Source organism: Anguilla anguilla, chromosome 10, assembly GCF_013347855.1.
Source record: "Anguilla anguilla isolate fAngAng1 chromosome 10, fAngAng1.pri, whole genome shotgun sequence".
In the NCBI taxonomy this organism is placed as follows: Eukaryota; Metazoa; Chordata; class Actinopteri; order Anguilliformes; family Anguillidae; genus Anguilla; species Anguilla anguilla.
In genome coordinates this window covers 39,755,239-39,782,966 of record NC_049210.1, presented here as the reverse complement: position 1 = coordinate 39,782,966, position 27,728 = coordinate 39,755,239, and the positions used below count along the sequence as shown (strand labels likewise).

Below are 27,728 nucleotides of genomic sequence, written 5' to 3'. Positions count from 1 at the left end.
ATTTTCACTGAAGCGATACCTTTTGGTGTAATAATGCAGGTCTAATTAACTGACTGAGACACTTAAGTCCAGGGCATTTTCTGAGAAAAAAAACAGCATGCTCTTAGTCCACCAGGAATTGGGTTTAACACCCCTTGTTCTGCTCCAGAAAGTGATTTTTCAATGTGGTGCAAAGAAAATCAATACGGATGAGGAAAAACAGACACAGTATGGAAAGGTCTTTTTATACAGTGAAGAAACAGGTGGTGATCCACTCCAGTGTGGTTTAAATTCACCTCCTGTATCCTCCAGAGTCTCAAAGCTGCAGCCTGTAGGGCCCATTTTATACTCTGTGCTCACATCTCCCCCTACTGGTGACACAGGGACACCGCCCAACCTCATGACAAGTTTGGCACACTCAGACGACCATCAATAATGTCAGGCTAGGTTGCTGAGGTTAGCATTTGTGTCATCTGTTCTGTAGAGCTTTGATATAGGCTCGGAAATATCATTGCTTGCTAATGCTGGCAAAACAGTAATCTTGCAACCTACTTTATAATTATGATATAAACTCTATACACATGTACAGCAGGTGAGTCAGACTTCAGTCTTGGAGAGGCAGTGTTTGCTTGGTTTTGGTGTGTATCAGCTCAAAGCTGCTAATTTAAGTAACTGCTTGAATAGAGTCCACTTACCTTGTTTCCAAGCCCTATAAAAATTCTATATTACCTGCTGATTGAAAGGAAACCACAAAAACCTGCTGATCCTACAGTCTCAAGACTTCAGTTTGACATGCCAATATACAGTTACATATACTCTCACTCAGTCACTGAGTGACTGCAAAAGCTTCCCTCAGACAGTACAAGAAACAGCTGGGTTTAGGAATCGGCATGTGATTTGTGACACAGCTAATATTTTTGGGTAATGCCTCTCAGTCATTCCCATGTAGGCCTGGGTTTGTTCCCCAAACCGAGCCCCTTGCAGTTCCCTCACCCCCCCTGCAGTGCATTCTGGGTAGACCCGGCTGCCGCATCCCTTGCGAGCTGACTGAGTGAGAGTGTGATGCCGAGGGGAGGGGGGGGGGGGCTCCCCGTGATACCACCACTGCTCGTTGTGCAATGGCCCGTGGCCTCCCATAATGCATTGCGCCACGGGCGATGGGGGAGGCTTTCTCGACACGGGGGTGCTGATGGGATTGGATGGGGAGGGGGGCAAGTCTTGGGGAAGCCACGGCGCCGTTCTGTCTGAAAACACATTCAATTAAAGCGCCCCTTACTCCATGTTCTGCAGCTCTGACAGTGCAATTAATTTTTTAGGCGGGAATGGGAATGCAGCTAAGAAGTTCTTCTCTCTCATGAGAGAGAGAGAGAGAGAGAGGGAGAGGGAGAGGGAGGGAGAGAGAGAGAGGGAGAGGGAGGGAGAGAGAGGGAAAGGGAGGGAGAGAGAGAGAGAAAGGAAGAGGGAGAGAGAGCGAGAGAGAGAGAGGGAGAGAGAGGGAGGGGGAGAGAGAGAGAGAGAGGGAGAGAGAAAGAGAGAGAGAGAGAAACGGCCCTCATAAAACTGCTTGATAACAATCAGACACCTTGCAGCAGAACAACTGCGGGCTCCCCTCCTCTTCATGAATCCTGAAAATGAAAGGCGGGCAGGTTTGATAATAGCTGTTATTTTCTTTGACTGGGCCGCGAGTGCCTCCATAGTCCCCGTAATGGGAAAAGAGGTAGCTTCGCTGAAGAGGCGAGTGAGAGGCTTGTGCAAAGCATCCCTTTCTGATTGCTCCCAGGCCTTTCCCTGTGGGAGCTGTTCTCACCAGAGATTAGGCAACTGCATTAACCATAATCTACCACGCCAAGAACATGGGTAAACGCGTGTTAGTGTAAAACATATATTAGGCTAACACAAACTAAATAAGGGACGCTTGGCAATGACCTGGGGCAGATTACGTCTTATTATCTTGTGCCATCCCATATAATCTTGTTTTTCTAACCAGCCCCACTAGAGCTAGGACTGATTACTGCTACTGCGCCACGAGGGCCCAATGGACGAATCGGGGACAGATACTTTACGAGGGGGGTGGGGGGGAGGTCACCGTAAGGTATGGAGGTACAGTGATTGAGTGCAGTAAATGCTGTCAATGGAAAATATTGGTCGGTTAGACCATCTGTTGGAACAGCAAGATATATCAACTGGGTCTCTTTACAGTGGAAGCAGGCTCTTTGCGGCTGGCTAGGGAGTTGGCTGTCCCTTTATCAAGCATATGTTTCAGAGCTCCCCCCAGTATTCCACATTGACAGAATTTTCTCAGATGAAAAGATTTCAGAGATAAGTAAAAACGGTTCCCCCATGTGACATTCAGTGAGTCCCGGTCTTTTGTCTTTACACAAGAAACGGTCCCCAAAGTCACCATTGAGCAGGCCAAGCCATATATCTCCCAGTTTCCCGGCAGTTGCTGCTTTAAAGTCAATGGAAAAATATTGACATGCTGGATTGACTGATGACATTTCCTGCCATTGGTGAAAGACAGAGAGCATTATCTGCATTATACGAGAAATTCAAGGACTTCTGATGAGGTCCTCTAAATTATTGCTGAAAAAAAAACGCTAACTCCAATATATGTCGAGTAAATAACATTGTCGTCGTCAATAAACGCTGCGCTAGGCTAAATGTTCACGTTTTCCCCTGCGCCAGTGACTAAAAATAAAATAATAAAAACTCTTAGCATATGCTGCAGCAGTTGAGTTCCGTCCGGTGACCGGTGCCGCGCGTCTCTCTCTCCCGCGCAGGGTGGAGTTTCAGCATGGGGTCGGCGTACCAGTTCCACAGCTGGAGGGTGTTCGTGGTGGTCTGCGCCCTGCCCTGCGTCTGCGCGGTGGTGGCGCTCACCTTCATACCCGAGAGTCCCCGCTTCTACCTCGAGGTAAACACAAACGTGGAAACACGTCCCGTGGTGGGTAGAGGAATACTGCAGTATTCTGCACTAGGGCTGGCCAACCCTGGTGGCACACAGCCAGGGTAGCCTATGCTATGTCTCATTGTCATTCAGCACTTCATTTGCAAATTCAAGCAGGTAATTATGCACTTATCTACCCTCACTTGGTTTATTTGGTATAAACAGTTTTTTGTAATCTTACTGCTGTTATTATACTTCATGCCCTACACTTGATCAAACATAAAATAAGAAAGAAGAGGCTATGGTACTCATCAAATTGGAAGAGTATTAATATGCAATGGCTTTAATGTAGCTCAGAGTTATGAAGTGATTATTAGTCTCACAAAGCCACTCTGCGCTATTGAGAGACAGAATATAACTAATGAAGTGTTCCTTCTCAGTGCACATTTAATTTAGCAACTCAGGTAACTTGCACATTATTATTATTATTGATGGAAACACAAAAGAAAAACAACAGCCTGTCTTTTATGCTCCATAAATTACCACGGATCATCTTGCTGTTTTACCTTGAAGAAAAACAAGTTAATTAAATCGCAATGGCCCCCTGGCTTTTCACACAAGGCTCAAAAACGCAAGGGAACACTTATGCACTATGCTGCAGTGCAGACGCACCCCTGTCCACAGAATACCGGAGAGAATCACTCTTGTAATGACTCGTGCTTGTCGTGACTCCACTGCTCTGTCATCTCGGTTTATCTCGAGCGTGAGAATGCGTGACGAGCATGGATGTCACGAGCCGCGCTTTTCGCCAGCGGCTAATCCCGCGAACGCCTCCGCTTTTCCCGTCAGGTGGGGAAGCACGACGAGGCCTGGATGATCCTCAAGCAGATCCACGACACCAACATGCGGGCGCGTGGGCAGCCAGAGAAAGTGTTCACCGTGAGTCAACGTGGTTTTTAATTTTTTTAATTTTATTTATTTTTTTAACTTTTAGGGCTAAAGCGGCTTAACACCACTCATGTTAAAACCGCAACTGTGTGTACTGTGAAAAGCGTTTAAGGTATTCGCATGCATAAGCTAAATCGTGTAAGGCAGGGGTGAGTAGTTAAATTGGAGATCAAAGCTGTATGAGCACACAGATTGCCACAGCTATTCGGGCCCTGTCTTCATATTAAAATGTGAAGCTTATTAACTGTCGGGCTCTCTGTGAGAAAAAAAAAGAGAGAAAAAAACTGCAAACCTGTTTTTTTCTCGTGGAGTGGATGCAATAGATTGAAAGCTAGCGAAATCAATTGAAATAAATAAATAAATAAATTAATTAACAAAGCCATGCCATGAGATTAAAAAGCCGATTGTCCCATTGCGCAGGTGAACAGAATCAAGATCCCGAAGCAAATAGACGAGCTGGTGGAGATGCAGTCAGAGACGGGCAACCCCGTCTCGAAAGTGCTCTTCCGAGTGAAGGCCGAACTTCACGGGGTAGGTGTGAACGCGGTCCTCACAAATTAAAGCTCTGCGGTGCAGTCAGCGGGCTTATGCTGGGGGTTTGTATACTTGCACTAGGGATGACTTGCAGTAAAACTGAAACCAAAGCTCTGATCACAATGAAGACATTTGTCACGGATCAGTAAAATAACAATATTGAGGTATAGTCACCTTCTACCTGTCAATGTGATTTTTATGTTTTGTGGAGGGGTGGGAACTTTTAAAAATGGCACTTCAGCTCCAAAATATATACTTTCTCTCTCTTTCCAGATTTGGTTGACCTTTCTGAAATGCTTCAACTACCCAGTGAAAGACAACACTATTAAACTTGCCATTGTATGGTTTACACTGTCCTTTGGGTAAGCTGCAACAACCTCAATTTAAAGATTGTTTTTTTATTTTCATTATTCATTCATTTTTTGTTTACAACATTTCTCAGTCAAGAAAGCGCTAACACTTATTTATAAACAGTTTAATGTATTATGTAGCTTCTATGTACATTTTAATCTGCAGCTGACTTTTATTTTCTCTCTGAGATTCCTACTGTGTGTGTGTCAAGCATTTCCCATTGGGGAATCAAAATGTATTTCTGTCTTATGAAACTCATAAACTGAAGCTGGATAATATCATAACACACTATCAGAACAGTCTATGTAATAACAGTGCCACACAGTGAATGAGAAATACGAAAATAATTCTCTCTCTGTCTGTCTTTGATGACAGTTTGTGTGGATTTACGAAGACAATGTAAACGAATGCAGTGTAAAGCAGGCCGATCGGTTTGCACAGGCGGCATTACCACTTCCATTTAAATGCATGAATGTGGGATGAAAGGCTACTGTAGGGTTTTTAATCGCTCCGCGCTGTGCTACATCTTCAGTAGCCGCAGGAGTGAAGTAGCCTTCTTCAGCTTCTTCCGATTTGTGCTGACGGCGCAGTTTTCATGGAGTCCTGCTGGCTGTGCGTGCTGTCAGATCCTGACAGTTATGCAGATGAAGTGCATAGATAAATTCTGCATATGTTGCATAATGTCAGTACGCTTATGAAAGGGGGATGGAAAAGGACCACCTTTGAAAAGTAAACCACTTCAAATTCTACAAATATACCCAGTTTTATACAGCAGCTGGTTGGCTGCTATGGTACATGTTTTAAAAGTTACCACAGATAGCGTAGACTTGTACAGCGTGAGCATGTGACAGACCTGCTGTTCTTCAGTGCTTTGAGTCAAGATAAGTAATCCCAAAAAGTGGTGTGTGATCCAAAATATTCCCCACTGACAGTGACTCAGATGTATTATTAACATCCTTGGCAAAGACAATCAAAAAAGGCTATAAAAAATAAAGAATGCAGGTAATGAGCTATATTGTACATTTCAGAAATAGGTAAATTATATTCTTTTGTGCTATTACAGTTTCTCTGAGAAAAAGTTTGTTTGAGAACAAATTTTTTTCCCCCCGAAGAGATGTGTCACAATTATTTACTCTGCTGATTTCAGTACTTTGTGCACCCTCCCTTCACAAGAGTGAAACTGCTGAGTCATCTTTTATCTGTTTCATAAGATCGGTGAGCGTGAAATGTTCAGTTAGGTATAAGTCTGGGGACAGATATGGCCACTGCAAGCAGAAATCTTGTGGTGATTTAACCCTTCGTGAGTTGATTTAGAGGTTTGCTTGGGACAATATTGTATTGTTGAATTATTTGGCAAGACTGTGTGCGTTTGTGTGTGTGTGTGTGTTAGGTTCCTTATAACACCTTCTAAAGACATGTCCTGTTTGTCATTCTGTGATTAATAACTGAGGGACCCCACAGAGCAGAGAGCAGGACGGAATCACAGAGTAGATTTGGAGCTTCATCTCTGTCTTTGTAAACCCTCGCTGACCCTCTCTGCTGTCAGAGTGGGTGTGTCCCCAGTGTGTGTAGCCCAGCTGGTCGAGTGGAGTCCATTAGCCTCACGTGTCCGAGGCCCACTGGGGGGCTCTTAAAAGTGACACAGCTTTCACAGCTCGACCTGTGAACCCCAGAGTAAATGAAGCTTCCTCGGCATCTCCCCGGAGACAGGAAACGTAGACGAATCAGCTTCAGGAAGATTGTCTGCAGTGTGTTCCCCATCCCACCTTCTGACTCCTCCCACTGTCCTCTCAGGCTTGCAGGCTGGAACTGTACCGATCTAGCCCAATCAAACAAAGCCAAAGTATTATGTATCTATCTTTCCTGAGATAAGTAGCCATTTAAAGAAATATTTTGTACAGGCTGTGTTTTTCTCCCTTTCATAAAAAAACATCACTGCAAGGCAGTGCTATTTGAAATCACATTCATGCATCATCATCATCATGTGTCTTGATCATCTTAACATATGTTACTCAATGTACTCTATGTTAAGATTTCACTCGCGCTGACCAATGTAGATATGCGTGGGATTATAAATGATTTTTGTCTCTACATCTGTCGCCATTTTTTGTAATGTTAGCATTTTGTATTTATATTTTATCTGGAAAAAGCGACAGCAGATTTAGCTTATCCTGGGGTAATCTCTGTATTAAAGAGATGCATCTAGAGCATGCACTGTCATGAAGTTTGGTATCCAGGATACGCAGACAGAGGCGCAGGTCGTACCATGTTTATCATGCATTAATGTCACAGATTAGTGCTCACTCAGCCCATATAAGCCACCTCAAGCATAATTCTTTGCCGCGGTGCAGTTCAAGAGGGAGGAGTTGGAAGGAAGGTGCGTCCTTTTATGGACGTGGTGGATACAGAAATGGTGCAGCCTGATCTTACAGCATCTCATGTGGTTAGATTATAGTGCTCAGATATGATGTCGTGGAACCGTAAATTAGTGGTCACGAAAGACTTGGCATGCAGTAGTCTCTTTTGATTTATGTCATGTGACTTAAATCCAGAATGTTGTGAACCCCCGCAGTGGAGCCTGTTGCTATGATGCCACCTGGCTGACCTACTACACCCCCGTATCTCTTGTTTTCATCAGGATCAAGTGGTGTCTGGTCGTGACTCCGTGTTTTACCGTCTCTCTGAAAATGCCAATGCGGTGTGGAGAAAAAGTCGAGCGCTGTTAAATGCGGTTGTTTTATTTGTCGTGCATTTCAGTAACTGCCCACGCTGTCCTGTGATTTCCCTCTACCTGTTAACAGAAATGCACCAGACCAGACAGATCTTAATGATTCTGATACCATGGTAACCGCGTGTGATGTAGACACGCACCGCATAAATATTTTCAAATCAATACGAGGAGAATGTAAATGACACTAATTATAACTCGATACTGGTGACCCTTCCAATTATTGTGTTGGTAAAAACATATGACTATGTGGGTTGGCTGGAAATTGTCTGATGTTACATCAGATAATGTTGAATTTGAGCTGTATCTACAAATATTTATTATATCTAGAATATATATTTTAGGTTTGAGTGCCTATGTTATGGGGACCAAGAATGTAGCCTTTCAGGAAATGTGATTAGCCTGTTAGAACTGTACATTACATCATCCTGTCCTTGGAAAACACTGCATTTCCTCTCTGGAAATAGAACATTTCCAGGCATGCAGAAAGTGGTTATATTCTTGAATCGAATATAAATTGTGATCTTTGAATAATATGATCTTTGGTGTTGGGAAGTGTTGCTGTTCTTTTTCAAAAGTACAAAAATGCTGAAATGTCAAAGGGCCCCTAAAGAACGCCACTAAAGCATCCGGCTAAAAGAAAAAACGGCTTCCTTTATTGTTGCCGGTCCGAATGTTTCATTTCCTTCCCGCCGTATCTCATCGTTCGTCCCGCAGGTTCTACGGCCTGTCCGTCTGGTTCCCCGATGTTATCAAGCACCTGCAGGCGGACGAGTACGCCTCCAAAGTCAAGACCCACGCCAACGAGCGAATCGAGGACTTCACCTTCAACTTCACCCTGGAGAACCAGATCCACACCAACGGGGTGTTCATCAATGACAGGTTGGGGTTGGGCTGAAATTTATGCCCTCGCCTCTATCTGCGCCTGAGCCCGGAAATTAAAATCCTTATCTCCCCCGGCTAACCCTCTCTGCTGCCGGTTTTCTTGCTCGCTACTGCCAAGGCGAAAAGGAAACATGAATTAATATGCTGTTGCGGCAGGGCCCTGTAAAAGAAACAATGAATAACGTTACTGTGCACCCTGTTAATATTGCCCAACAGAATAACCTGCATCAGGTGTAGACCAAAACTTCCTCCCTTGAAGAAAAATGAGGTCATATTAATATGCTGAATTAGCAAAATTAACCCTAAATGACTTTTAGATGACGATGTATAAATGAAAATGTGATTAAGACCTGCAGGTAACAGAGAACATTTCCTTGACTTGCATGGTTGCAGTGGCGTGTTAAAATGCTTCAATTAGCAAGTGAAAAAACACGGTGTTCAGTGTCATTTTGACTCTATCACTGCTCACAGATCTGAATTTGAACCTTCGCTGTAGATTGTTAAAAGACTAATGTTGAATCTGTTGTCAGTCCTGCTTGACCTGCTAGCTTGTTAGCATTCTGTATGCAACACAAAGTGTAATTAGATAGATAAACTGCTCGTTATAGTATCATTCTCATCTTCTGCACCATTGGTTCTTCTATAAGGTTTCTTTTGATGGTAAGATGTTAATGGTGAAATAAACATAACGGTTTAACTGGAGCTATGAATGCAATTAAACTGACCACTGGATTTATTACAAGATGAGACAAATGAAAACACTATTTGAATTATACAGTCAGTCCCTTGTCAGTTCCAGGGCTGAATGTGATTGGTTAATTTAACTTAGAAATGGCCGGCAGCTAAACTTGTTGTCTGCATTAAATGTCTTCTGTTATAGGTTCGTCAGCATGAAGTTCAAGTCGGTCACCTTCATCGACTCCACCTTTCAGAACTGCTACTTTGATGACGTGACGTCTGTGGGTTCCTATTTCAGGAACTGTACATTCATCGAAGCTTTTTTCTACAACACGGGTAAGTCAGACCACTGTAGTGGACCATTTCACGACTGTTCTGAACACGTCTCTCTGCTGTCTCTATCATTACACTAGTTGAATGTGTTGAATGTAGTGCTGTAGAGAAATCTTTTTCAGTGTGAATTGAATTTAGCTTCTTGAGCCTGCAGAACTTTTTTACTGGGGCAGGTGCTCATAACAAAGGAACCAGATTCCAAACAGACACTTCACGGCTTACACTTTTCTGTGACTGGCTTGATTAAATTCACTTTGTTGTTCAACAGCTCAGTTACAAGGTACCACATTTTATGGAACATAAAATGAAAACCACACCCCCTTGTGGTTATGCATACCATGACAGTTCCTGGGACAGACGTTCTGTCTGAAATCTCCGGTTCTGTTCTCTAGTTCAGTGGTAAATAAAATAGAAAAGAAACCTGTAACGATAGAAATGGGTTTTTGTCTCATAGATGTCACAGTATTCTGTTTGAAGAATGTCTGGTTTTACCTAACTCTTGTTTTTTTAACTTTTAAACTTAAAATCAATATTTACTGGAAAACATTTTAGAAATTAAAATAAATAATAAAATATACATCTTCATTTTGTGTTTTAGTGAACCTTTCAAATACAAGAAAAAAAGTGATTGCTCAGGCCTTTAAAGAAGGGTCTCTATATCCTTTAAACAGTGTTCCTTTCCCTCTAGATATTGACGACTCCAAGCTAAGGAACTCAGAGGTGATAAACAGCACCTTTCACCACAACAAGACCGGCTGCCAGATGACGTTCGACGATGACTACAGTGCCTACTGGGTCTATTTTGTCAACTTCCTGGGAACGCTGGCGGTATTGCCGGGGAATATTGTGTCTGCACTTCTCATGGACAAAATAGGACGCCTGTCAATGTTAGGTAATCTCCCGACTTTCAGATAGAAGGATTTATCTGCAGTAGACAGACTTTGAAGATGCTTTTTTTCATTCTATAACTTTGTTTGCAAAAGCACAGCATTCCACATGCTGGATTTGACAGTTTCTTTACAATCAGCTAGAAGAGTGTTTGCTTCTGGGTATATTCTGTATATGTGCTGGAGCTGACTATGACTGGAAGACAAGGTTTGATGAATGTAGTAGATGTCAGTATATGATATAAGTTTCACTAAGAGATGTAATATCTGTGGACTGTGCTGTTGTTGTTATCTGCAGGCGGGTCCATGATCCTGTCAGGGATCAGCTGTTTCTTCCTGTGGTTCGGGACCAGCGAGGCCATGATGATCGGCATGCTGTGCCTGTATAACGGCCTGAGTATCTCCGCCTGGAACTCCCTGGATGTGGTCACTGTGGAGCTCTACCCTACAGACAGGAGGTAGCTGCTGCTGTCCGCACAATACACACAGATGTGCCTGCAAAGCAAATTGTACTGCACCTGCAAAACAGAGTAATACTGCTGTCAAAAATGGAATTATGACACTAACACAGTATGTCATGGGAAAAGTTACAATAGCAATGAAGACCCCTACATGTTATTGCGATAACTTTCTCACCACCTTTCGTTTGTGTTTTGGGTTAGTGTCTGTCCTTTAAGTTCACTCTCTAGCTCTGGGATAGATTTAAGTAAACACAGGACCATTTTGTATTATGTCTACATAATATACACGCACATGTGCATACACACGGACACACGCTTGAAGAAAGTCTTCGTTTCAAATAATCACATATAGCTCTTCCTGTTTAGAACTCTCGGAATGGCAACCCTGAGATGGAACAGAATTGAAATAAACTCAATGAGATGTGTGTGTTACTCGGAGTCTCTCCACTAATTCACCCCCCCCCCCCCCCCCCCCGTGTTTCAGGGGCACAGGGTTCGGGTTCTGCAACGCCCTCTGCAAGCTGGCAGCCGTGCTGGGGAACATGATTTTCGGGTCGCTGGTGGGCATCACCAAAGCCATCCCCATCCTCCTGGCGTCCTCCGTGCTGGTGTGCGGGGGCCTGGTGGGGCTACGGCTACCGGACACCAGGAACAACGTCCTCATGTAACGCCTCGCTTCAGCCCCGCCCGGGTGTGGCAGCGGTGCAGAAGGCTTAGAACCACAGAGATATTTCTGTATTTCACAGCTTAGACCACAGAGATATCCCTGTATTTCACTGCTTAAACCACAGAGACCGTTCCTGTATTTCATAGTTTAGACCACAGATATATTCCTGTATTTCACATCTTAGACCACAGAGATATTCTTGTATTTCACATCGTAGACTACAGAGATATTCTTGTATTTCCCAGCATAGGCCACAGAGATATTCCTGTATTTCCCAGCTTAGACCACAGATATTCCTGTATTTCCCAGTTTAGACCACAGAGATATTCCTGTATTTCACAGCATAGACCAGAGAGATATTCTCTGCTCTGTGAATCAAAGATGGCGCACCACAGTTTCTATGATCAGTTACATAAACCCATCACAACTTTACGTTTCAATGTATGTTTTGTGGCTTCGTCATAACATTTTAGAGCTCAATGGATCTATGGGGTTGAATGTTCTCTATCTTATTTTTATGATTTCACACATGTCACCAACTGGCTCAACAGAATATTTAAAGAACAACTATAGCAATTCTCTTTTTTATTTTAGATTTGCATATAAGTAACCGATCCACATTATTATCATTTTCTTGGAACAATTATAGTAGACATAGGAAATGAACCCCAGGAAAAGCTGTCGGTTGGATGTGCTGGGCACACGCTAAGTAGATGACCTTTGCGAGAGGTCAGTTAATTAAAGGTCAGGTCATTCGGCAAAAAGCTTTAAATGGTTTTATTTTATTCAGAAACGGACTGTAAGTGGAATAATGGCTTGGTTGCTGATGTGATTATTCATGCGCTGCTATTAGGATGGATGTGTGTGAAAAACAAGTGTAAATGAGAAGTCACATCCCCTTAGAGATGTGACAGCATAGCCTGCTCTTCAGTGAAGTGGAATTATGAATCATAAAGATGTACTATTGTACAAAGTACAAAGATGTACTAATGTAAAACTCAACCATCACTATGACTACTGATTAAAGGACAATGATGATATAAGGCTGCTCAAGTATCAGAAGAGAGAATGGCAGTGTTGAAGTTCCTGACTTTCCCTTTTAAATATCAAAAAAATCTCACTGGTTTTTCACTGGAGATGTAATTACTGTGTTTGTTGTTAAAAACGGACATTAGCATTCATTAGGAGCATTAGTTAATTTGCAGCCGGGTGGAGTGATTTTGTGATTTAGTGAATTTGTGATTTTGACGATGTATCTGCAACCGTGCCTTCAGGCGTTTTGTGATTTCTGATCATCTTTGACCCCATAGATTCTGTGCTGTGGATTTCTAAGCCTTTTGCACCAGTTTTTAATCCAAGAATAAAAAGGCCATAGAAAAAGAATTGTAACTACTATCATTTTACACGTAAAGCATACATTCAGTGTAGTATATACACCTGCATTAAGTTGCAGATTTCATTATTGGCAATTTAAAAAAAAAAAACTGTTTACATTTTCTGCTTTGTTGGGCTGGAGTCTACAACATGTAAAAAAGATACAAAAGATTATGCAGTAAACTTATTTCCTGCTGTTTATGTTGGTTCCTTTATTGTACAGTCAAGCTCTACATTAAGGACTTTATTATAAGTCGAATTTTTATTTGCTGTTCCAGAGAAGACGCTGGAACGCCTTTGGGTTTTTTTTTGTGGCAGTGACTATATGCCCATGCTGTACATTTTGAAAATTCTGAATGGCCTTTTAAAATGTTGTGCCTCTCCTTCCAGGAGTGATATCACCCCTAGTCCGCAGTATGCTGTTATATACTGTTACATACAGTACACATATATGCGCAAACCATGTGTGTGTGATGTATGGACCCTCGTCAGTGGCTATGGGGAAAAATTAATGCCGATGTTGATGCAGATTTTTTTCAGCATTTAAATACAATGAGCAACTTTATAGATTCTTACATGTAAATTAAATAAATAGATCAACCAATGGGATTTTGAAAGTCTAAGGATTCCTAATGGTTTGTGTTGCCAATTTAAAAATATAAAAACCTTTCATCGCAAATGAAAATGGATCATTGCGTTGCTGGAGTGGTGTAAATTGTTGCTAAAACTAATTTTATCAGTGTGGTTTTTACCTGACTTTATTTCACGTCAGTTTTAAAAACAGGACATCTTACAGCGATCTGAATGAGTATAAATTGCATTGATGAATTCAGATGTAAAATTTCCACAGCGTCCTCCCATTGGTTGTGCATGACAGCCCATTGGATGGACAGTGGACATGTAAAAAATAACTTATTTTACACTGAAAATCGAATCATATCAGTGATGCTACTGGCTACAGATAAAGACCTCTGCCTTCATGTTTTTACACTCCTGTCTGTTGTGTTGCTGTCACTGTCTCTCTGTGCATTGCCTGTCAGTACAACACATTCATAGTGTCTCTGTCCTCTTGTGTGCCTGTAGTTTCTGTGACAATTTAAAAATAATATAATATATAGTAATTCATAAAACTGCCATCAACGTGACACATTGAGATTTATTTAAAGGCCCCATTCATTTCCAGGCTTCCAGTAAGGTACAGTACAAAAGAAGTTTTAATATTTCAGACATTGTAAAGTATGTTGATTGTTGTTAATTATCGGTTGCTTGATTTAATGTGTGCAAATCTGCAACAGCCATATGTTAATTAAAATCATAATTTAAAAAAACTATTAAAACTTGCTTACCAGTGACAAATAAGCCATGCGATTAGGCCAGAGTTATACCAAAGTTGCTCTCTGCTGCTACATTTCAGTAGTGCCATGAAGTCTAAAAAATACTGTTTAATGAATTGGAAAGATTACATCTGTACTGTTATTTTGGTTATAGACTAGTTCTAAAACTTAACCCATAGATGTGCATAGCATTTTAATTTGCCCTTTGCTTTTATCTGCCGAATGTTGCTTTTTTCTTTCTTTTTTTCCATTTGTATGCAGAATGCGTGTGCAATTGTGTGTATGTATGTAAATACTGTATATATTGATACCGTAGTTGTTTTCTGGGGCTGATATGTTCATTATTTGATTTACTGAAGTGTTCATGAGCTTGGGACAGCTTTTGGAACTCCAGGTGCTGCAAGCTTCTTACCTTTTTATCTCCACGTCACTCCGTATCCTAGTCTAACAAAACTTGCATGTGTGTGTTGAACTTTCTTTCATTTGTGTTCTAATTTGTGTTCTCGTATTCTTCTGGAAGAAGAACAAAAATGTTGATTTGGAAAATGTGAATGTATCATTCTTGTAAGGTATCAGGTTTTTTTTTTTTTTTTGGGTCATTTTGTTGAAATGAACAAAAACAAAGTGTGTGCTCAGATGTGTCTATGATAGTGAAGGGCATGCAGCCTGTGTGGGAAGACTGTTTGTATGAAATATGTCCTGTACAATATGTGAAGGTGTGTATAAAAGTATTTGCCAAATAGCTATCCTTAAAATTTTAAAAAGGGAAGGCAAAAGATGCAAAGTCAACAGAGGTGGCTGCATTTGTGGTCCACGCCTAATAAATAAAGTTATGTTCTCTATAATAAAAATGGTGCTTTCTTTGTTTTTTTCCCTAGTATGTATTTGTAACCAGAGAACGAGACATGCATTCTGCACTGTCTGAAATATATTTATAAGAGCACTAGAGGTAACTGTTTGGTTCCTGAATTACACAGCAAGGCCATGAAATTATACAAATACATAAAAAAACACATAGATCTGTATTCGAATGTAAGGAGCTTGTTTACAGAGAAAGGTAAAAATAGCAACAGCATATATTGATTAAATAAATATTAAAATGAGGACACACTACAATGGAGTATATCAGCCAGCTACATAACATCTATTTTAACTATATTAAACATTTGTTAAATGTATTATTTAGTTACTTTTTATTGAAATTGATGATTAAATAATCAATTAAATTAAATTTCCTGGTTTACATGTTTGTCAAAATACTTTATTTGATTGTGGCTCTGCACAATAAGAGCATGCACTTCCTGCTGTTTTGATCTGAGGAAATGTGGTTACACTGTGTGCTAAACAAACAGCTTGGCCCGGTACATTGACTGAAGTAACTTTGCACCCTCTAACGGTGAAATGACTGCTGAGGGAGCCACAAATTCAACGAGAACACCGTTTCTTAGACTGCTTCTTCCGGTTGCAACCAATACCTGAAAATCCAGCTAAAGATTTTTGGGAACATTTCATTTTTTGGAAGATCACTGCTGCCAAATCTTCCACTGGTAATTTTTAAGTTGCAATAAAACGTACAATTTTCTACGTCTTCAAGGTCCATGGGAACCCTAGTGAAAATAAATGAAATACCCGTGAATAATCTAAAAATAATCTATTAAAAAAATAAAAATGACAGAATTGCATACAAACAAGTTCAAATGTAAAGTACAATGTCACAGTAGTTACTGTAAGACAACTGGAAAACCAAAATTATAGGAATCGCTTGACTGGATAAAAATGGTATTTTATATTAAACGTACAAGTCCTTACAGTAAATCCTGTAAAGTCAAGGTGCTACGCAAACCTATCCGTGCAGAATGCACTGAAGAAAAAACATACACCGCTTTCTGCCACAGAGCAACATACATCAACTTTCTCAGATTCTTACTTGCCTCTAGTGCTTCAAAGACAAAACGCCACAGCTATATTGATTACTAAACTCTGAGAAAGGATAATTAGGGCCATAATTCTTATTACGCCAAAACGAAGCTCTCTTGGACAGCACTGTTTAGAAAGTAGATAGGCCGCCAGGTGGAGCAACGGTCCAATAAGGGTCTGATTCCTTGCGTACACCAAGGTGCAGACTAGCGTAATTGCTAACGGGGCAGGGAGAGGAAGCGAGTAGCCCATTCTCTCTGTCAATGAGCGAGGCAAAGGTGAATGCAATGCAATGGGAGTAAGGAATTGCGACTGGTAGAAGCGAAAAGTGGCGTAGCGGAGTCGGGTAATAATTTAGAAAACAAGAGACCACAAGGCTGAACTTATTACAGAGGGACAGTTTAAAAAGTTAGGTTGCTACAAACTTAAATCGTGCCACCGGTTCCAGCATAGGTCGCGGCATATTGCAAGAGCAAGCTAACATAAAATAGTTAGCTGGCTGATCTGAAACTTCAAGTGCGCGAAACTGGGGGACTGAAGCAGGATGTACTATGAAGAAAACACGAGCGCACTCAGGCCACGTTATGGATGTAAGTAATTTAAGTGTTACTTATTAATTACAGCACAGTTCCTTTCTTGAGTCAGTGCCTTACCAAATTAAACTTTTCTATGTAATATATGTCTGTATAGCAAGGAACCTAGCTCATTCTCTGGATATAACTGGCACGCATATTTAGGTGATGTTACTGTTAACATTCGCCTAGCGCCTAGCAAGACAACGGACACAAGATTAGTTTGCCATTTATTACGCATGCATTATTTTTTAACCGACGAGCTACAGGTGGTTGGTTTTGTGGGGTCATTGGCCAGCCGAAAGAGCTCGCAATATTTAGTGAAAATAACTGAAAACCTTCGCAGGTGACCCACTGATTTCATTAGCGAACTGGGTCCTACCTTGAACACCTGTTCACTGCACTACAATTTAAAGACCTGTCATACATGTGTGTTTATAGTGTTGTATTTTCTATTTGTCAGGCACCACAAGCAGCCCATATGGCTAACTAGTCGGAGTTGTCTTGATAATGTTATGCACTGCGTCACGACGTGCGTTAATCTGATTACTAATCCAGTGATTTTTGGTTAAAAATGATGGTTGGATTTTGGGTTGGTTAATCCGCTCAAGAGTCTGTGTTTTTCCACATTTAAAATTGAGCCTCTTCAAGTGGGTGTGGACAGTATAGCGGTATTTATTTTCATCGAAAAAAGTTTCTTCTAGTTAAGTATTAACGCTTCTATTGCTCTTGTAAAACTTTCACCTTTCTGATCAACGAGGAATACAGGTTTTATGGCACGGCACACGTTTCTGCAAAGCAGATTCATACTGATTTGACAAGATGACGTTCTCATCTGTTGCTGTCAGATCAGTTTGATGCTCTATCACATAAATAGATTTTGGCAGTTGCCAAATGTATATATAGCAACTGCCAAACCTATTTACCTACATAGCTGATATATATATATATATATATACATATATTTGAGTGTTTCAAGATCAGTCTTTTTTCCCTTTAGTTTTTAGCATATACTTGTTTTTGATTATCTGTTTTGCAAGAGACAAAAATCCCTAAAGCTACTCTGGTAGTGGATGGGGTCAAAAATGTCTCAATATGTTTGTATGTCATTGATTGTTGTTTACTAGTATAATATTAACCTTAACCAACTTTGTGAGATCAAATGGAAAAGGGTAAAGGTTCTGTTTGTCAAGGTACTGGGGCCTGTATGACTTCACGTCGCATGAAGCCCAAAATTTCAATAGACAAAGGGGTAAAGGGCATTATTTAGTGCAGTGCAATAGCATATGCTCTGTCCTGTCTTTTTGGGTCTGTGTGTTTTCATACGTAGGCTCAAGTTACTCATTATAGCTGATTTACTCATGGTGCTTTACAATGGAGATGGATCACTCTGCCACACAACATTTGCAAAACAGTACAGAAACCATTAAAACTGTTGATTTAAAAGATTCTCCAGTCTTTTTTATTTCATGTAATTCTTCTGGCCTTTGTTTTACCCAACTCAGGGCTGTGAAAAGCATCTGTTATTTACTGTAGCCCTTGGGGGTTTTCTGTCCATCAGCAGGTCTGGCTGTAGCCTGCCACTCTTCAATGCTAGGCTGTTTACTGTAGCACCCTGTGCCAGCCTCGTCTACTCAATGCAGATAAAAACCTGTGGAGTGCTGTTCACAAGCACAGTTAGAATGGAGTGCATGAGGCACTGTTGGGAGTGGATGGTGTTGCTTATAATCAACATACCGTTTAGATTAATTTTATGCAAAGCGCCGTTCTATTAATTAGCCTAACGTGGTTGTGCTGTTGATGATGACACGTTATGCATATTATGAAGCTCTCGGCTCGAGTGGTAATGTGCTTGACTCAGTGTTTTCCCACCATGCTTGACTGATCTGCTTTTATGCTGGTGGTGAGGGAGCACACAGCAAAGATCCTTCCTTCCTCATGTTTAATGCCCTGTTTGACATTAAATATAAACTTCTTTTATGGTGTTTAGGCTGGGTAAACTGTAGTAGATTAAACTTTATACATACTATTTGTAGAGATCGTTACCCTCTTGGTCTTGAATTATCACTGAACTATTTTTCAGTGCACGTTGCCCAACCCAGGCCCCTTATGCGTGAAATTAAGCAGGGAGCAACGTGGTCATTTTAGATGTTTATTTGGTTCTAAATAAACCACACGTTCAGTGTACTGATAGATGAAGGCACTGAAGAGTTAGCTATCTGGGACATTAAGTTAGCGGCTGGAGGAAACGTAGCTGCGCAGATGTGTTAGGAGCTGCGCAAGTGTGTTAGGATCTGCGCAGGTGTGTTAGGAGCTGTCCAGGTGTGTTAGGATCTGTGCAGGTATGTTAGAAGCTGTGCAGGTGTGTTAGAAGCTGCGCAGGTGTGTTAGGAGCTGCGCAGGTGTGTTAGGATCTATGCAGGTGTGTTAGAAGCTGTGCAGGTGTGTTAGAAGCTGTGCAGGAGTGTTAGGAGCTGCGCAGGTGTGTTAGGATCTATGCAGGTGTGTTAGGAGCTGCTCAGGTGTGTTAGGATCGGTGCAGGTGTGTTAGAAGCTGTGCAGGTGTGTTAGGAGCGGTGTGGCTGCTCTCGAGCGTGCGGTTCACAGCGCGTGCGGCGTCCTCCGCAGACGCGCGGCTGGCGGAACGGCCTTCGCTCGGACAGATGCCTCCAGCTCAAGGACCCCGTCTCTGGCTCTCGCGGGCGCCCTGCCCCTCGCCGCGCTGAGTCAGCACGCTCTTAACGAACAGCCTAATGGCCCTGAGAACGAGAGGGAAGCAGTTAGGGAAAAACTCGCAGTTTACCAACCGCTGGGGTCGTCTTCGGTTCATCGGGTTAGTCATTCTTAAGTGAGGAGAGGTTTTGCTGGAGAGCGGAGCAGGCAATACAACAATAAGAAGGAAAGGCTGACAGGGCTGTTTTTTTATTATTAAAAAAAAGCTCAAGATCTAATGGGCGGAGCGTGACTTTGTTCAAGGATATTTCTGCTCTGTCAAGAACTTAAATGGAATAACACTGTCAAACGAACAGGCTGCAGTCATTTGGGTTTTTATAGCTTATTGAGAATGCAGTGATCTTGTCATTGACAAAGCCACATAATCCAATATGATTTGCATTTGAAAGTTTAAGGAAAAAAGGGATTAAGTTAGACGGTGTAAGTTGGGGCTGGTTCTTGAATAGAGAAGTGCTAGGGTGAAGACTTCAGTATTGTGCAATACAGAGTTATCAGAGGCTGTTTAATGTTTGGTCAAGCAAATTAAACTTCTACAACTACTACAGTTGATAAAGTACAAAGGACCATTTTAACTCCTGAATTAAATGTAACAGTTTCTGGCAGGTGTTCAGAAACTCAGGTGTGCAGAAGTTCAGTTGTCACATTTTGGTGTACAGGTCTTGTGATTGCCTTCTGTACTTGCCTGAGTACTAACAGGAATCTGACTGTTACCCGCGCCTGGTGCAAGTCAAACGTGTAGAAAGTGTCAAAAGAGCCAAAAGTGTAATTAACTCTGATTTGACGGTGATGGCAACATTTTCTTATGTATACAAATATTGTGTCCTTTTGTAAGAGGAGGTGGCCGGACTCGTGTCGATGTGTTTGATACGACCGAACAAAGGCGTGTTCCATTAATCCCCAAAGAGAGTCGTTAGGAAATCCGAGCTTGTTTGGCAGGGAGGAAATTTTGCCACGCTGGGCAATATTGTGATCCTGGCGGAGAGAACCTCCCCTGCACGGGGGTGTGTGTCAGCAGGCTTAATTATTACTGAGTCAATGAAGATAGGAAAACAATTTGCTCATTCAGGCTTAGGCAGAGGGTGAGCCCAGTCCAGATACTCTGGCACTCTTTTCCCATCTGGGGCAGGAATCTGTTTGTGTTAATAGGTGTTGCCCTGGTCTCTGTATTCCAAGGGTGGCCCACGCATTCCCTTCAAGATTTGGAGTTATTTTCAAAAGGGGGGTGGGGGGGGGGGCATGCAGTATTCAGATTTATTATCTGTAAAGTTGTTGGGAAAAGTGTGCAGTATGGGTTTTGGAGAGACATGCCCAAACACTGCTTTAGCGATTAGCCTGGTGTTGCTGTACAGTACAGAGTGGGAAGAGTGACACGGTTTCTTTCTGTCTGGTACAGCCCCCTTTCCTCACGTTCCTCAACAGCTGAATGTATCCCAGAACACCTTGCTTTCTTAGAGGTCCACTCCTCTGTGTGGTGTGTGCAATCCTGTCTAAACTTGGGTCTTTGTCATTTTTCTTCACTAGTTGCTGCACATTTCAGAGTAGAGTTTGCTTTACCAAAGGAGTGCTGGTAAAGTCCTGATCTGTTCAGCAGAGACTTGCATGAGAGTGTGTGGGGAGTGAGACGCATTGGGCAGCGTGTCAAATGCAGCATTATTTTTATTGGTTTTGAGTAGCCAGCACAAGCTTCACCTTTTTTTGAGGATATTAAGTTCGTACATGAGGTCAGCTGCCTATTGTCTCTGTGGAGCAGGCTAGCTGGCTTGCGCGAAAGAACTTCTTGTAGGAAGCGGTGAAGTAGGCTACATCGCCTCACGTTGATTAGGGGGTCAGCGTCCTGGCTGCTGCCGGCCCGATGCGTCCACGGGTCACTCGGACGCACCGCTGACCCCGCTGCTCCCGGCCATTTCAGATTACGCCGCGATCTTCTGCCACAGGGTAGCCTAGCAACCTGCCGTATCTGGGTCAAGATGTGCGCTCAGGGCTGAAGTGTGTGGCGAGTGGTGGGACTGACAGGCCTGTCGGTGCCTGATTCAGAGCCAGCGTACCAGCTTTCAGCCAGCCTGCTTATCCTCAGACCACAGCAATTACTTTTACTGAATAAAATTCTTTTTGCGACACAGTTGTACAAATGACTAACCACATATTTTATTATTCGAGAATTCCACTGTGTGGTTACTGGTCACTCAACAATTACTTGGATTGGCCATTGCAAAATAGTCACCAAGTAAAGGAGAGAAATATTTTAGGCCTTCTCATTAATATTCATGAAGAAGAGAGGATGAATAATTGTAGAATTACAGATAGCGTGGTTGTCTTGCATTATCCTGAAGTACACACTAAGCTCTTTGACAAAAGCCTTTTTTTTTGCATTATTTAGCACTGAAATAACTTTCAGGCAATGCTTAGAAGAACAGTGGTTTTATGATTTCTTTATTTGAACCCATTCTTGGGAACCATGCTGTGTTTAAATATCAAATCATTTTTATCCTAGTACATATTACCATGCAAATAAAAACATAAAAGAACAAACAACTCATTATATTTGGGTCCTCCTCCGACAACTTTTGGGTTTGAGCACATCATGTAATGTATTAATGAGTCCATGAATTTCGGGCTTATTTAATACTAATACCTATTAGAATGTTAGATTTACGTTTGGGCCACTTACAGATTTAATAAATACAAATAAAGCCCTTTGCTCGCTGCATCCACAGTCACATGAATTCCGAGTGAACAAATTTGGGTCTCTTCATCGTTTAGTATGGAAAATTTATCTTAATTTTAGTGCAATTGTCTGCCAAAGATTTGTCTTGCCATACTGAAGCCATACTTCTCTTCTGAGCGATCTTCGGGGGAATAGTGTAGATCACTAGGCATTTGTTTAACAGAAAGAAAAGACAATGACATCACATTATAAATCCCATTCGCAGTCGCGTCTGGGGTGAGTTCCAGTGCAGTCTCTGGCCTGACGGTGCTGTAGTCATTACCTATGGAGGGAAGAAGGTCACTGGGGGGTTGTTGAGCGTGTCCAAATAGACCACAGGAATGTGTCTCACGGGGGATAATCTCATAGTCTGTGGGTCTGTGGGTGGGTTGGGCCAGACAGATTGGCTGGTTCTCTCATCATACTGGAAATGCACACGTGTGTGTTTTTTTCTTTTTTTCTTTTTTATGGGCAATTGACACACTTCTTTATGCATAGTGTCCACTTCTCGTTGGTCCTTGGTCAGGTCAGAACTTGGGCCTACAGGCAAAAATAAAGATTATTGCAGTGTTCAGCCTGTTTATTGCGTGTGTGTCTGTGTAGCAGAGTAGTAAGCAGTGATAACGTTATGTGTACAGTTAGTGCATTCGGTTTTTATTAGGTCTGTTTCATCCCAAGTGAGGGAAGAACCTCTCTGCAGATCAGTGATGTTATTTTCTGCTTCACCCTGATTCCTGGGTATTCCTCTGCCAAACATAAAGAATCTGCTGACTTGGGGAGTGTGTGTGTGTGTGTGTATGTGTGTATGTGTGTGTGTGTGTGTGTGTGTGTGTGTGAGAGAGAGCGAGAGAAAGTGAGTGCGTGTGTGTGAGTAGTGAGTGAGTGAGTAAGTGTATGTGTGTTAGAGTGTAATGTGTGGATGTGTATGTTGGCTTGGGTATATGACATCTGTGTGTGTATTGCATGCACATGAATGCTGCTGTGAGCCTGGAGGGAGTGGTTAAAGGCTCAGGGGGAGTGGTTAAAGACATGGGGGAGTGGTTAAGGGTTCAGGGGGAGTGGTCAGAGGCTCAGGGGAGTGGTTAAGGGTTCCGGGGGAGTGGTTAAAGGCCTCAGTCTCTCACCTTACCTGAGCCCCGAGCCGGAGCAGGCCGCTCAGCTGACAGCAATAACCGCGCGGCACTTTATCTTGTCATGAGACCGCTTGAAAAGCGCATTCTCCAGCGCAGCCAAGGCAGCGTTCAGCCAGAAATAAAGCCATTCTGTGGGATTTATGAGACTGGGGGGGGGGGAGGGGAGGAGGAGTATGTCATTAGCAGCTGGGGAAAGGGCAGTGCTGTGGAGAAATCCAGAAATCCAGCTCCTAATCCCCCCCCCCCCCCCCCCCCCAAAGAAACCCCAAAAAAAACCACCTGGCAGGCAAAAGGCCCAAAGCTGTGACTGCTCCTCTCCCTCCCCCCCGGTTTCTTCACTGTTGGCCAACATCCTGCCAATAGGATAAATTAGCCCTAATTCCAGTTCGTCTTAATCAGCGCCAACAAACTATTCATTTCCATTAAGTCCGTCTCTAATGAAGTGAGAATTCCTCTTTGTTAGTAATTCATTTCATTTTGGACCCCTTTAGCATGTTTTAGTTTCTCTTCACGTCATCTCCTTGTCATGTTTCACCTTAGCAAACCCTGCAACGCCATTGATGTAGCTAACTGTGGATTGTATTAAAAGCTGCCGACAGGGCCTACAGCAGGCATGATGTTGTGTACTGTGAGGTGTCTTCATTCCGGCTGCAGTTTCTCTGAGGAAGGAGAAAAGTAAACGGCGTTCGGACGTCACCTCAGAGATGAGCTGGCCTGCCGAGAGAGCCGTGATGAACTCGTATTTATTTTCCCAGGGACTGATCTTCCCCGTGTCTCGCGTTTGTTTTGCAGCCATTGTGGACGACGAGCGGCTCTCTGCTGAGGAGATGGACGAGAGGCGACGGCAGAACATCGCTTACGAGTACCTGTGTCACCTGGAGGAAGCCAAGCAGTGAGTAGCGCAGTGGAGTTTACCTGTGTCACCTATAGAGGAAGCCAAGCAGTGAGTAGCACAGTGGAGTTTACCTGTGTCACCTGGAGGAAGCCAAGCAGTGAGTAGCGCAGTGGAGTTTACCTGTGTCACCTATAGAGGAAGCCAAGCAGTGAGTAGCACAGTGGAGTTTACCTGTGTCACCTGGAGGAAGCCAAGCAGTGAGTAGCGCAGTGGAGTTTACCTGTGTCACCTATAGAGGAAGCCAAGCAGTGAATAGCACAGTGGAGTTTACCTGTGTCACCTGGAGGAGGCCAAGCAGTGAATAGCGCAGTGGAGTTTACCTGTGTCACCTATAGAGGAAGCCAAGCAGTGAATAGCGCAGTGGAGTTTACCTGTGTCACCTGGAGGAAGCCAAGCAGTGAGTAGCGCAGTGGAGTTTACCTGTGTCACCTATAGAGGAAGCCAAGCAGTGAATAGCGCAGTGGAGTTTACCTGTGTCACCTGGAGGAAGCCAAGCAGTGAGTAGCGCAGTGGAGTTTACCTGTGTCACCTATAGAGGAAGCCAAGCAGTGAATAGCGCAGTGGAGTTTACCTGTGTCACCTGGAGGAAGCCAAGCAGTGAGTATCGCAGTGGAGTTTACCTGTGTCACCTATAGAGGAAGCCAAGCAGTGAATAGCGCAGTGGAGTTTACCTGTGTCACCTGGAGGAAGCCAAGCAGTGAGTAGCGCAGTGGAGTTTACCTGTGTCACCTATAGAGGAAGCCAAGCAGTGAATAGCACAGTGGAGTTTACCTGTGTCACCTAGAGGAAGCCAAACAGTGAGTAGCGCAGTGGAGTTTACCTGTGTCACCTATAGAGGAGCCAAGCAGCGAGTAGCGCAGTGGAGTTTACCTGTGTCACCTAGAGGAAGCCAAACAGTGAGTAGCGCAGTGGAGTTTACCTGTGTCACCTATAGAGGAAGCCAAGCAGTGAGTAGCGCAGTGGAGTTTACCTGTGTCACCTGGAGGGAGCCAAGCAGTGAGTAGCGCAGTGGAGTTTACCTGTGTCACCTAGAGGAAGCCAAGCAGTGAGTAGCGCAGTGCAGTTTACCTGTGTGGTTTGATTGACAGTTGTTCTGACACAGTGCACGGTTTAAGCATATTAGGTTCAACTGATTAGCAGGGGATCGGTGCCAGGGTCAGGGCTCCTGGCCTGACTCCTCGTTCAACGATATATATGGCTGCTCCTGCATCCGTGTCCCACTACTTATACCCTTTTAGTGAAATTCCCACAGTCCTTTGCTCTTTGTAGGCCAGGGAGAAGTAGATACTTCAAAGCCAGGCAGTCTGCTGCTAAATTGTGTTTTTATTGTGGGTGGAAGGGGTGGAACTGAAATCCCGCCAGCAAAAGTGCCTAAATGAGCGCGAACGGGTGCTCAGAGCGAGTGGCTGTGCTTTGTTGTTGATCTCTCCGTCTTACAGCACGTAAGCAGATTTGAGCGTTCGCTGCTTTGATTTACGGGCCTTGTTTCAGCCGGCTCGTTGCGCGCCCTTTCTTCCTGGTTGTTGCGCGTGATGCGCTTCCTGCCTGTCGCAGCACAGAGCACCACGGTCTGCAGGCGCACCTGCGGTAAGAGGAAGCGCCTTCCTCCCCGCTCTCAGTTCCACGCTCCGACCGCACGCTTTGCGCCATCCCTCTGCTGTCACACCACAGGGCCGGGTGCAAACTGTACCAATTCTCATTAGACGTATGCCAGTGTGGATGTTTTTTTTTCTCCTTTTGAATAGGTTTAAGATTGAAGTTAATCGTTAATCTTGGTTAAACTGCTCTTGAAAACAGCCTGTACTCTTCCATGCCGGCTCTTTGAAAGCTGATCTTCTGTTGTTGACTTGATTGTTGTGTCAGATTTGGTTCATTTTCGGCTAGGTTAGTCTAGAGACAGGCTTGATGGTGAAGTTGAATATAGGCCTATTTGCTTAACTGAAGTGCTCTGTACTTCTTCCATTCCCTGAACTCGATAGTCTAATGCTGAAGTAGTTATTTTTGTAGCCGCAAATAATTTTGCCAGTTTTTATTTGCATTAATGTAGCAGATAGCTAAAGCATGCCATTGTTTCCACATCCGTTGTGCCATCACGTGTTAACCAAGGTTTGGGTACCCTACCATGTCCTGACAGAGCACTGTCACTCCCTGGCAGAGTGCTGCCATATCCTGACAGACCACGGCCACTGCCATGTCCTGACAGTGCAATGCCACGTCCTGACAGACCACGGCCACTGCCATGTCCTGACAGCGCAATGCCATGTGTCCTGACAGACCGCTGTCGTGTCTTGACAGAGGACTGCCATGGCTTTCCCTGCCTGTGGAAAGCTCCTCACAGCCCTGCTGATGACTGCCCCCCCCCCCTCTGTTCTGAACTAAAGACCTGTTCCAGGAATCTCCCCGTAAGGGATTAGGATTATACCTCTGGCTGCTAATCAGCCTTTTACGGGACAGGGGAGGGGTTTACCATCGCCATGGTATTAGGAGAAGCAGAAAACGAATGTGAGTCTCTGTCAGTCACAGGGGTGATGATGTAGAGGGGGAAACTATAGTGCTTATTTCTTGGCTTAATAATGATCGCAAAATAAATAAATAAACACTGTAAACCCTGTAAACTGGCCCAGTTTCCCAGAGAAGGCTTAGTCTTTGTCCGGAAACCAGCCCACGGTGTTGTAGTGGTGGGTAGTATTTTTAGTTAGTCTCAGTGCTCGGATCAGTGACATACTGGTGAGTGGTGTTAGGCTGTTGAAGATGACTGTGGTGCTTTCATGTGTGGCCTGTGGTCTCTGGGTTTAAGAGAGCTCTCAGTGTTGACTGCAGGCCACACCCAGCACAGAGCTGTTCCCCTCACAGGATATTAAGAAGGGGACTTTGTACCTGCAGCGCTAAACAAATACCGCTAACCAGCACAGACTTTTTTTTTTGATAAGGCTACTTTTCGAAATGTTTTCTGATGCTGACTCACTGGCGGTGAAAGAACAGAGAAAATTCAAAGTCGGATGACGTTGTAGGAAAATGAGTAAAACAGTGCCATATTCATTTTCATTTTTGAAAATAAATTCCTAGCAGTACATTGGTGTTTGGACGTGTCCCTTGTGATACAGGTCTATTGTTTAAATGAAAAATTAAGACTCCTTTTTTTCCCTCCATATAGACTTTTAACCAATGCAGTGTGCCACAGAAAAATTAAGCTGTCTCACAGGTGAAAGAAGCTACTCTGCATTTAGGCCTACACCCTCCACACTCTGGGCCTTTGTCAGGTGGACTGTTTTCATCCTTACTGTACTTCCCCTGTCCTGTATGGCCACCCCAGTAGGTTCTCAGCCGAGGGCCAGATCAGGGGTATGAGGAGCCAGCCTATAGAGAAGCTTGCATGACTGCAGAAACGACAATCTTCTCATCGCCAATGCTAACTTTCAACCGCTGAAGCTGAACGGCAGTGGTTGTGTCCAATCAGAAGAGCTGGCAGTGAGCTCATTAAAAATGTACTGCATTTCCTTTCCCCACTACAGAAGTGTGCGCCATTCTATACTAAGGCATTAAGGTCCACTGTAAATTTAGTTAACCACACGCACGCTTTGCCGTTACTGCAGGAAACAGGAAGAGAGAGGAAGTGAAACTCTGAATATGTCAAATAAGTTCAAAGGTGGGCTGGGCTGGGGGTGTAAAGCAAGCTGTGCCGGTGACACTGGTGTGTTGTGGCTATCAGAAGTAGAATGTTTTGTGAG

At 43.3% G+C, this 27,728-nt stretch overlaps 2 protein-coding genes across 5 annotated transcripts in view; both read left to right on the top strand.

Annotated features, from left to right (window-relative positions):
• sv2ca (synaptic vesicle glycoprotein 2Ca) overlaps positions 1 to 12,851 on the top strand; it is a 47,028-nt gene extending 34,177 nt beyond the window's left edge. For both annotated transcript variants that reach the window (XM_035435634.1, XM_035435635.1), the window contains exons 5-13: positions 2,760 to 2,893; positions 3,716 to 3,805; positions 4,235 to 4,345; positions 4,622 to 4,710; positions 8,145 to 8,309; positions 9,193 to 9,326; positions 10,012 to 10,215; positions 10,509 to 10,668; positions 11,156 to 12,851. In XM_035435634.1, coding sequence (XP_035291525.1) covers positions 2,760 to 2,893; positions 3,716 to 3,805; positions 4,235 to 4,345; positions 4,622 to 4,710; positions 8,145 to 8,309; positions 9,193 to 9,326; positions 10,012 to 10,215; positions 10,509 to 10,668; positions 11,156 to 11,339 — 1,271 coding nt within the window. In that variant the 3' untranslated portion in view covers positions 11,340 to 12,851. The remainder of the gene's footprint in view (positions 1 to 2,759; positions 2,894 to 3,715; positions 3,806 to 4,234; positions 4,346 to 4,621; positions 4,711 to 8,144; positions 8,310 to 9,192; positions 9,327 to 10,011; positions 10,216 to 10,508; positions 10,669 to 11,155) is intronic.
• Positions 12,852 to 16,178: 3,327 nt separating this feature from the next.
• Positions 16,179 to 27,728, top strand: part of iqgap2 (IQ motif containing GTPase activating protein 2) — a 63,043-nt gene continuing 51,493 nt past the window's right edge. Inside the window, exons 1-2 of one of the 3 annotated variants that reach the window (XM_035436191.1) lie at positions 16,179 to 16,553; positions 23,898 to 23,997. In XM_035436191.1, coding sequence (XP_035292082.1) covers positions 16,508 to 16,553; positions 23,898 to 23,997 — 146 coding nt within the window. In that variant the 5' untranslated portion in view covers positions 16,179 to 16,507. Of the gene's footprint in view, positions 16,554 to 23,897; positions 23,998 to 24,274; positions 24,298 to 24,674; positions 24,698 to 27,728 lie in introns of those variants that run through there. The other 2 variants (XM_035436192.1, XM_035436193.1) reach the window with 2 other exon arrangements.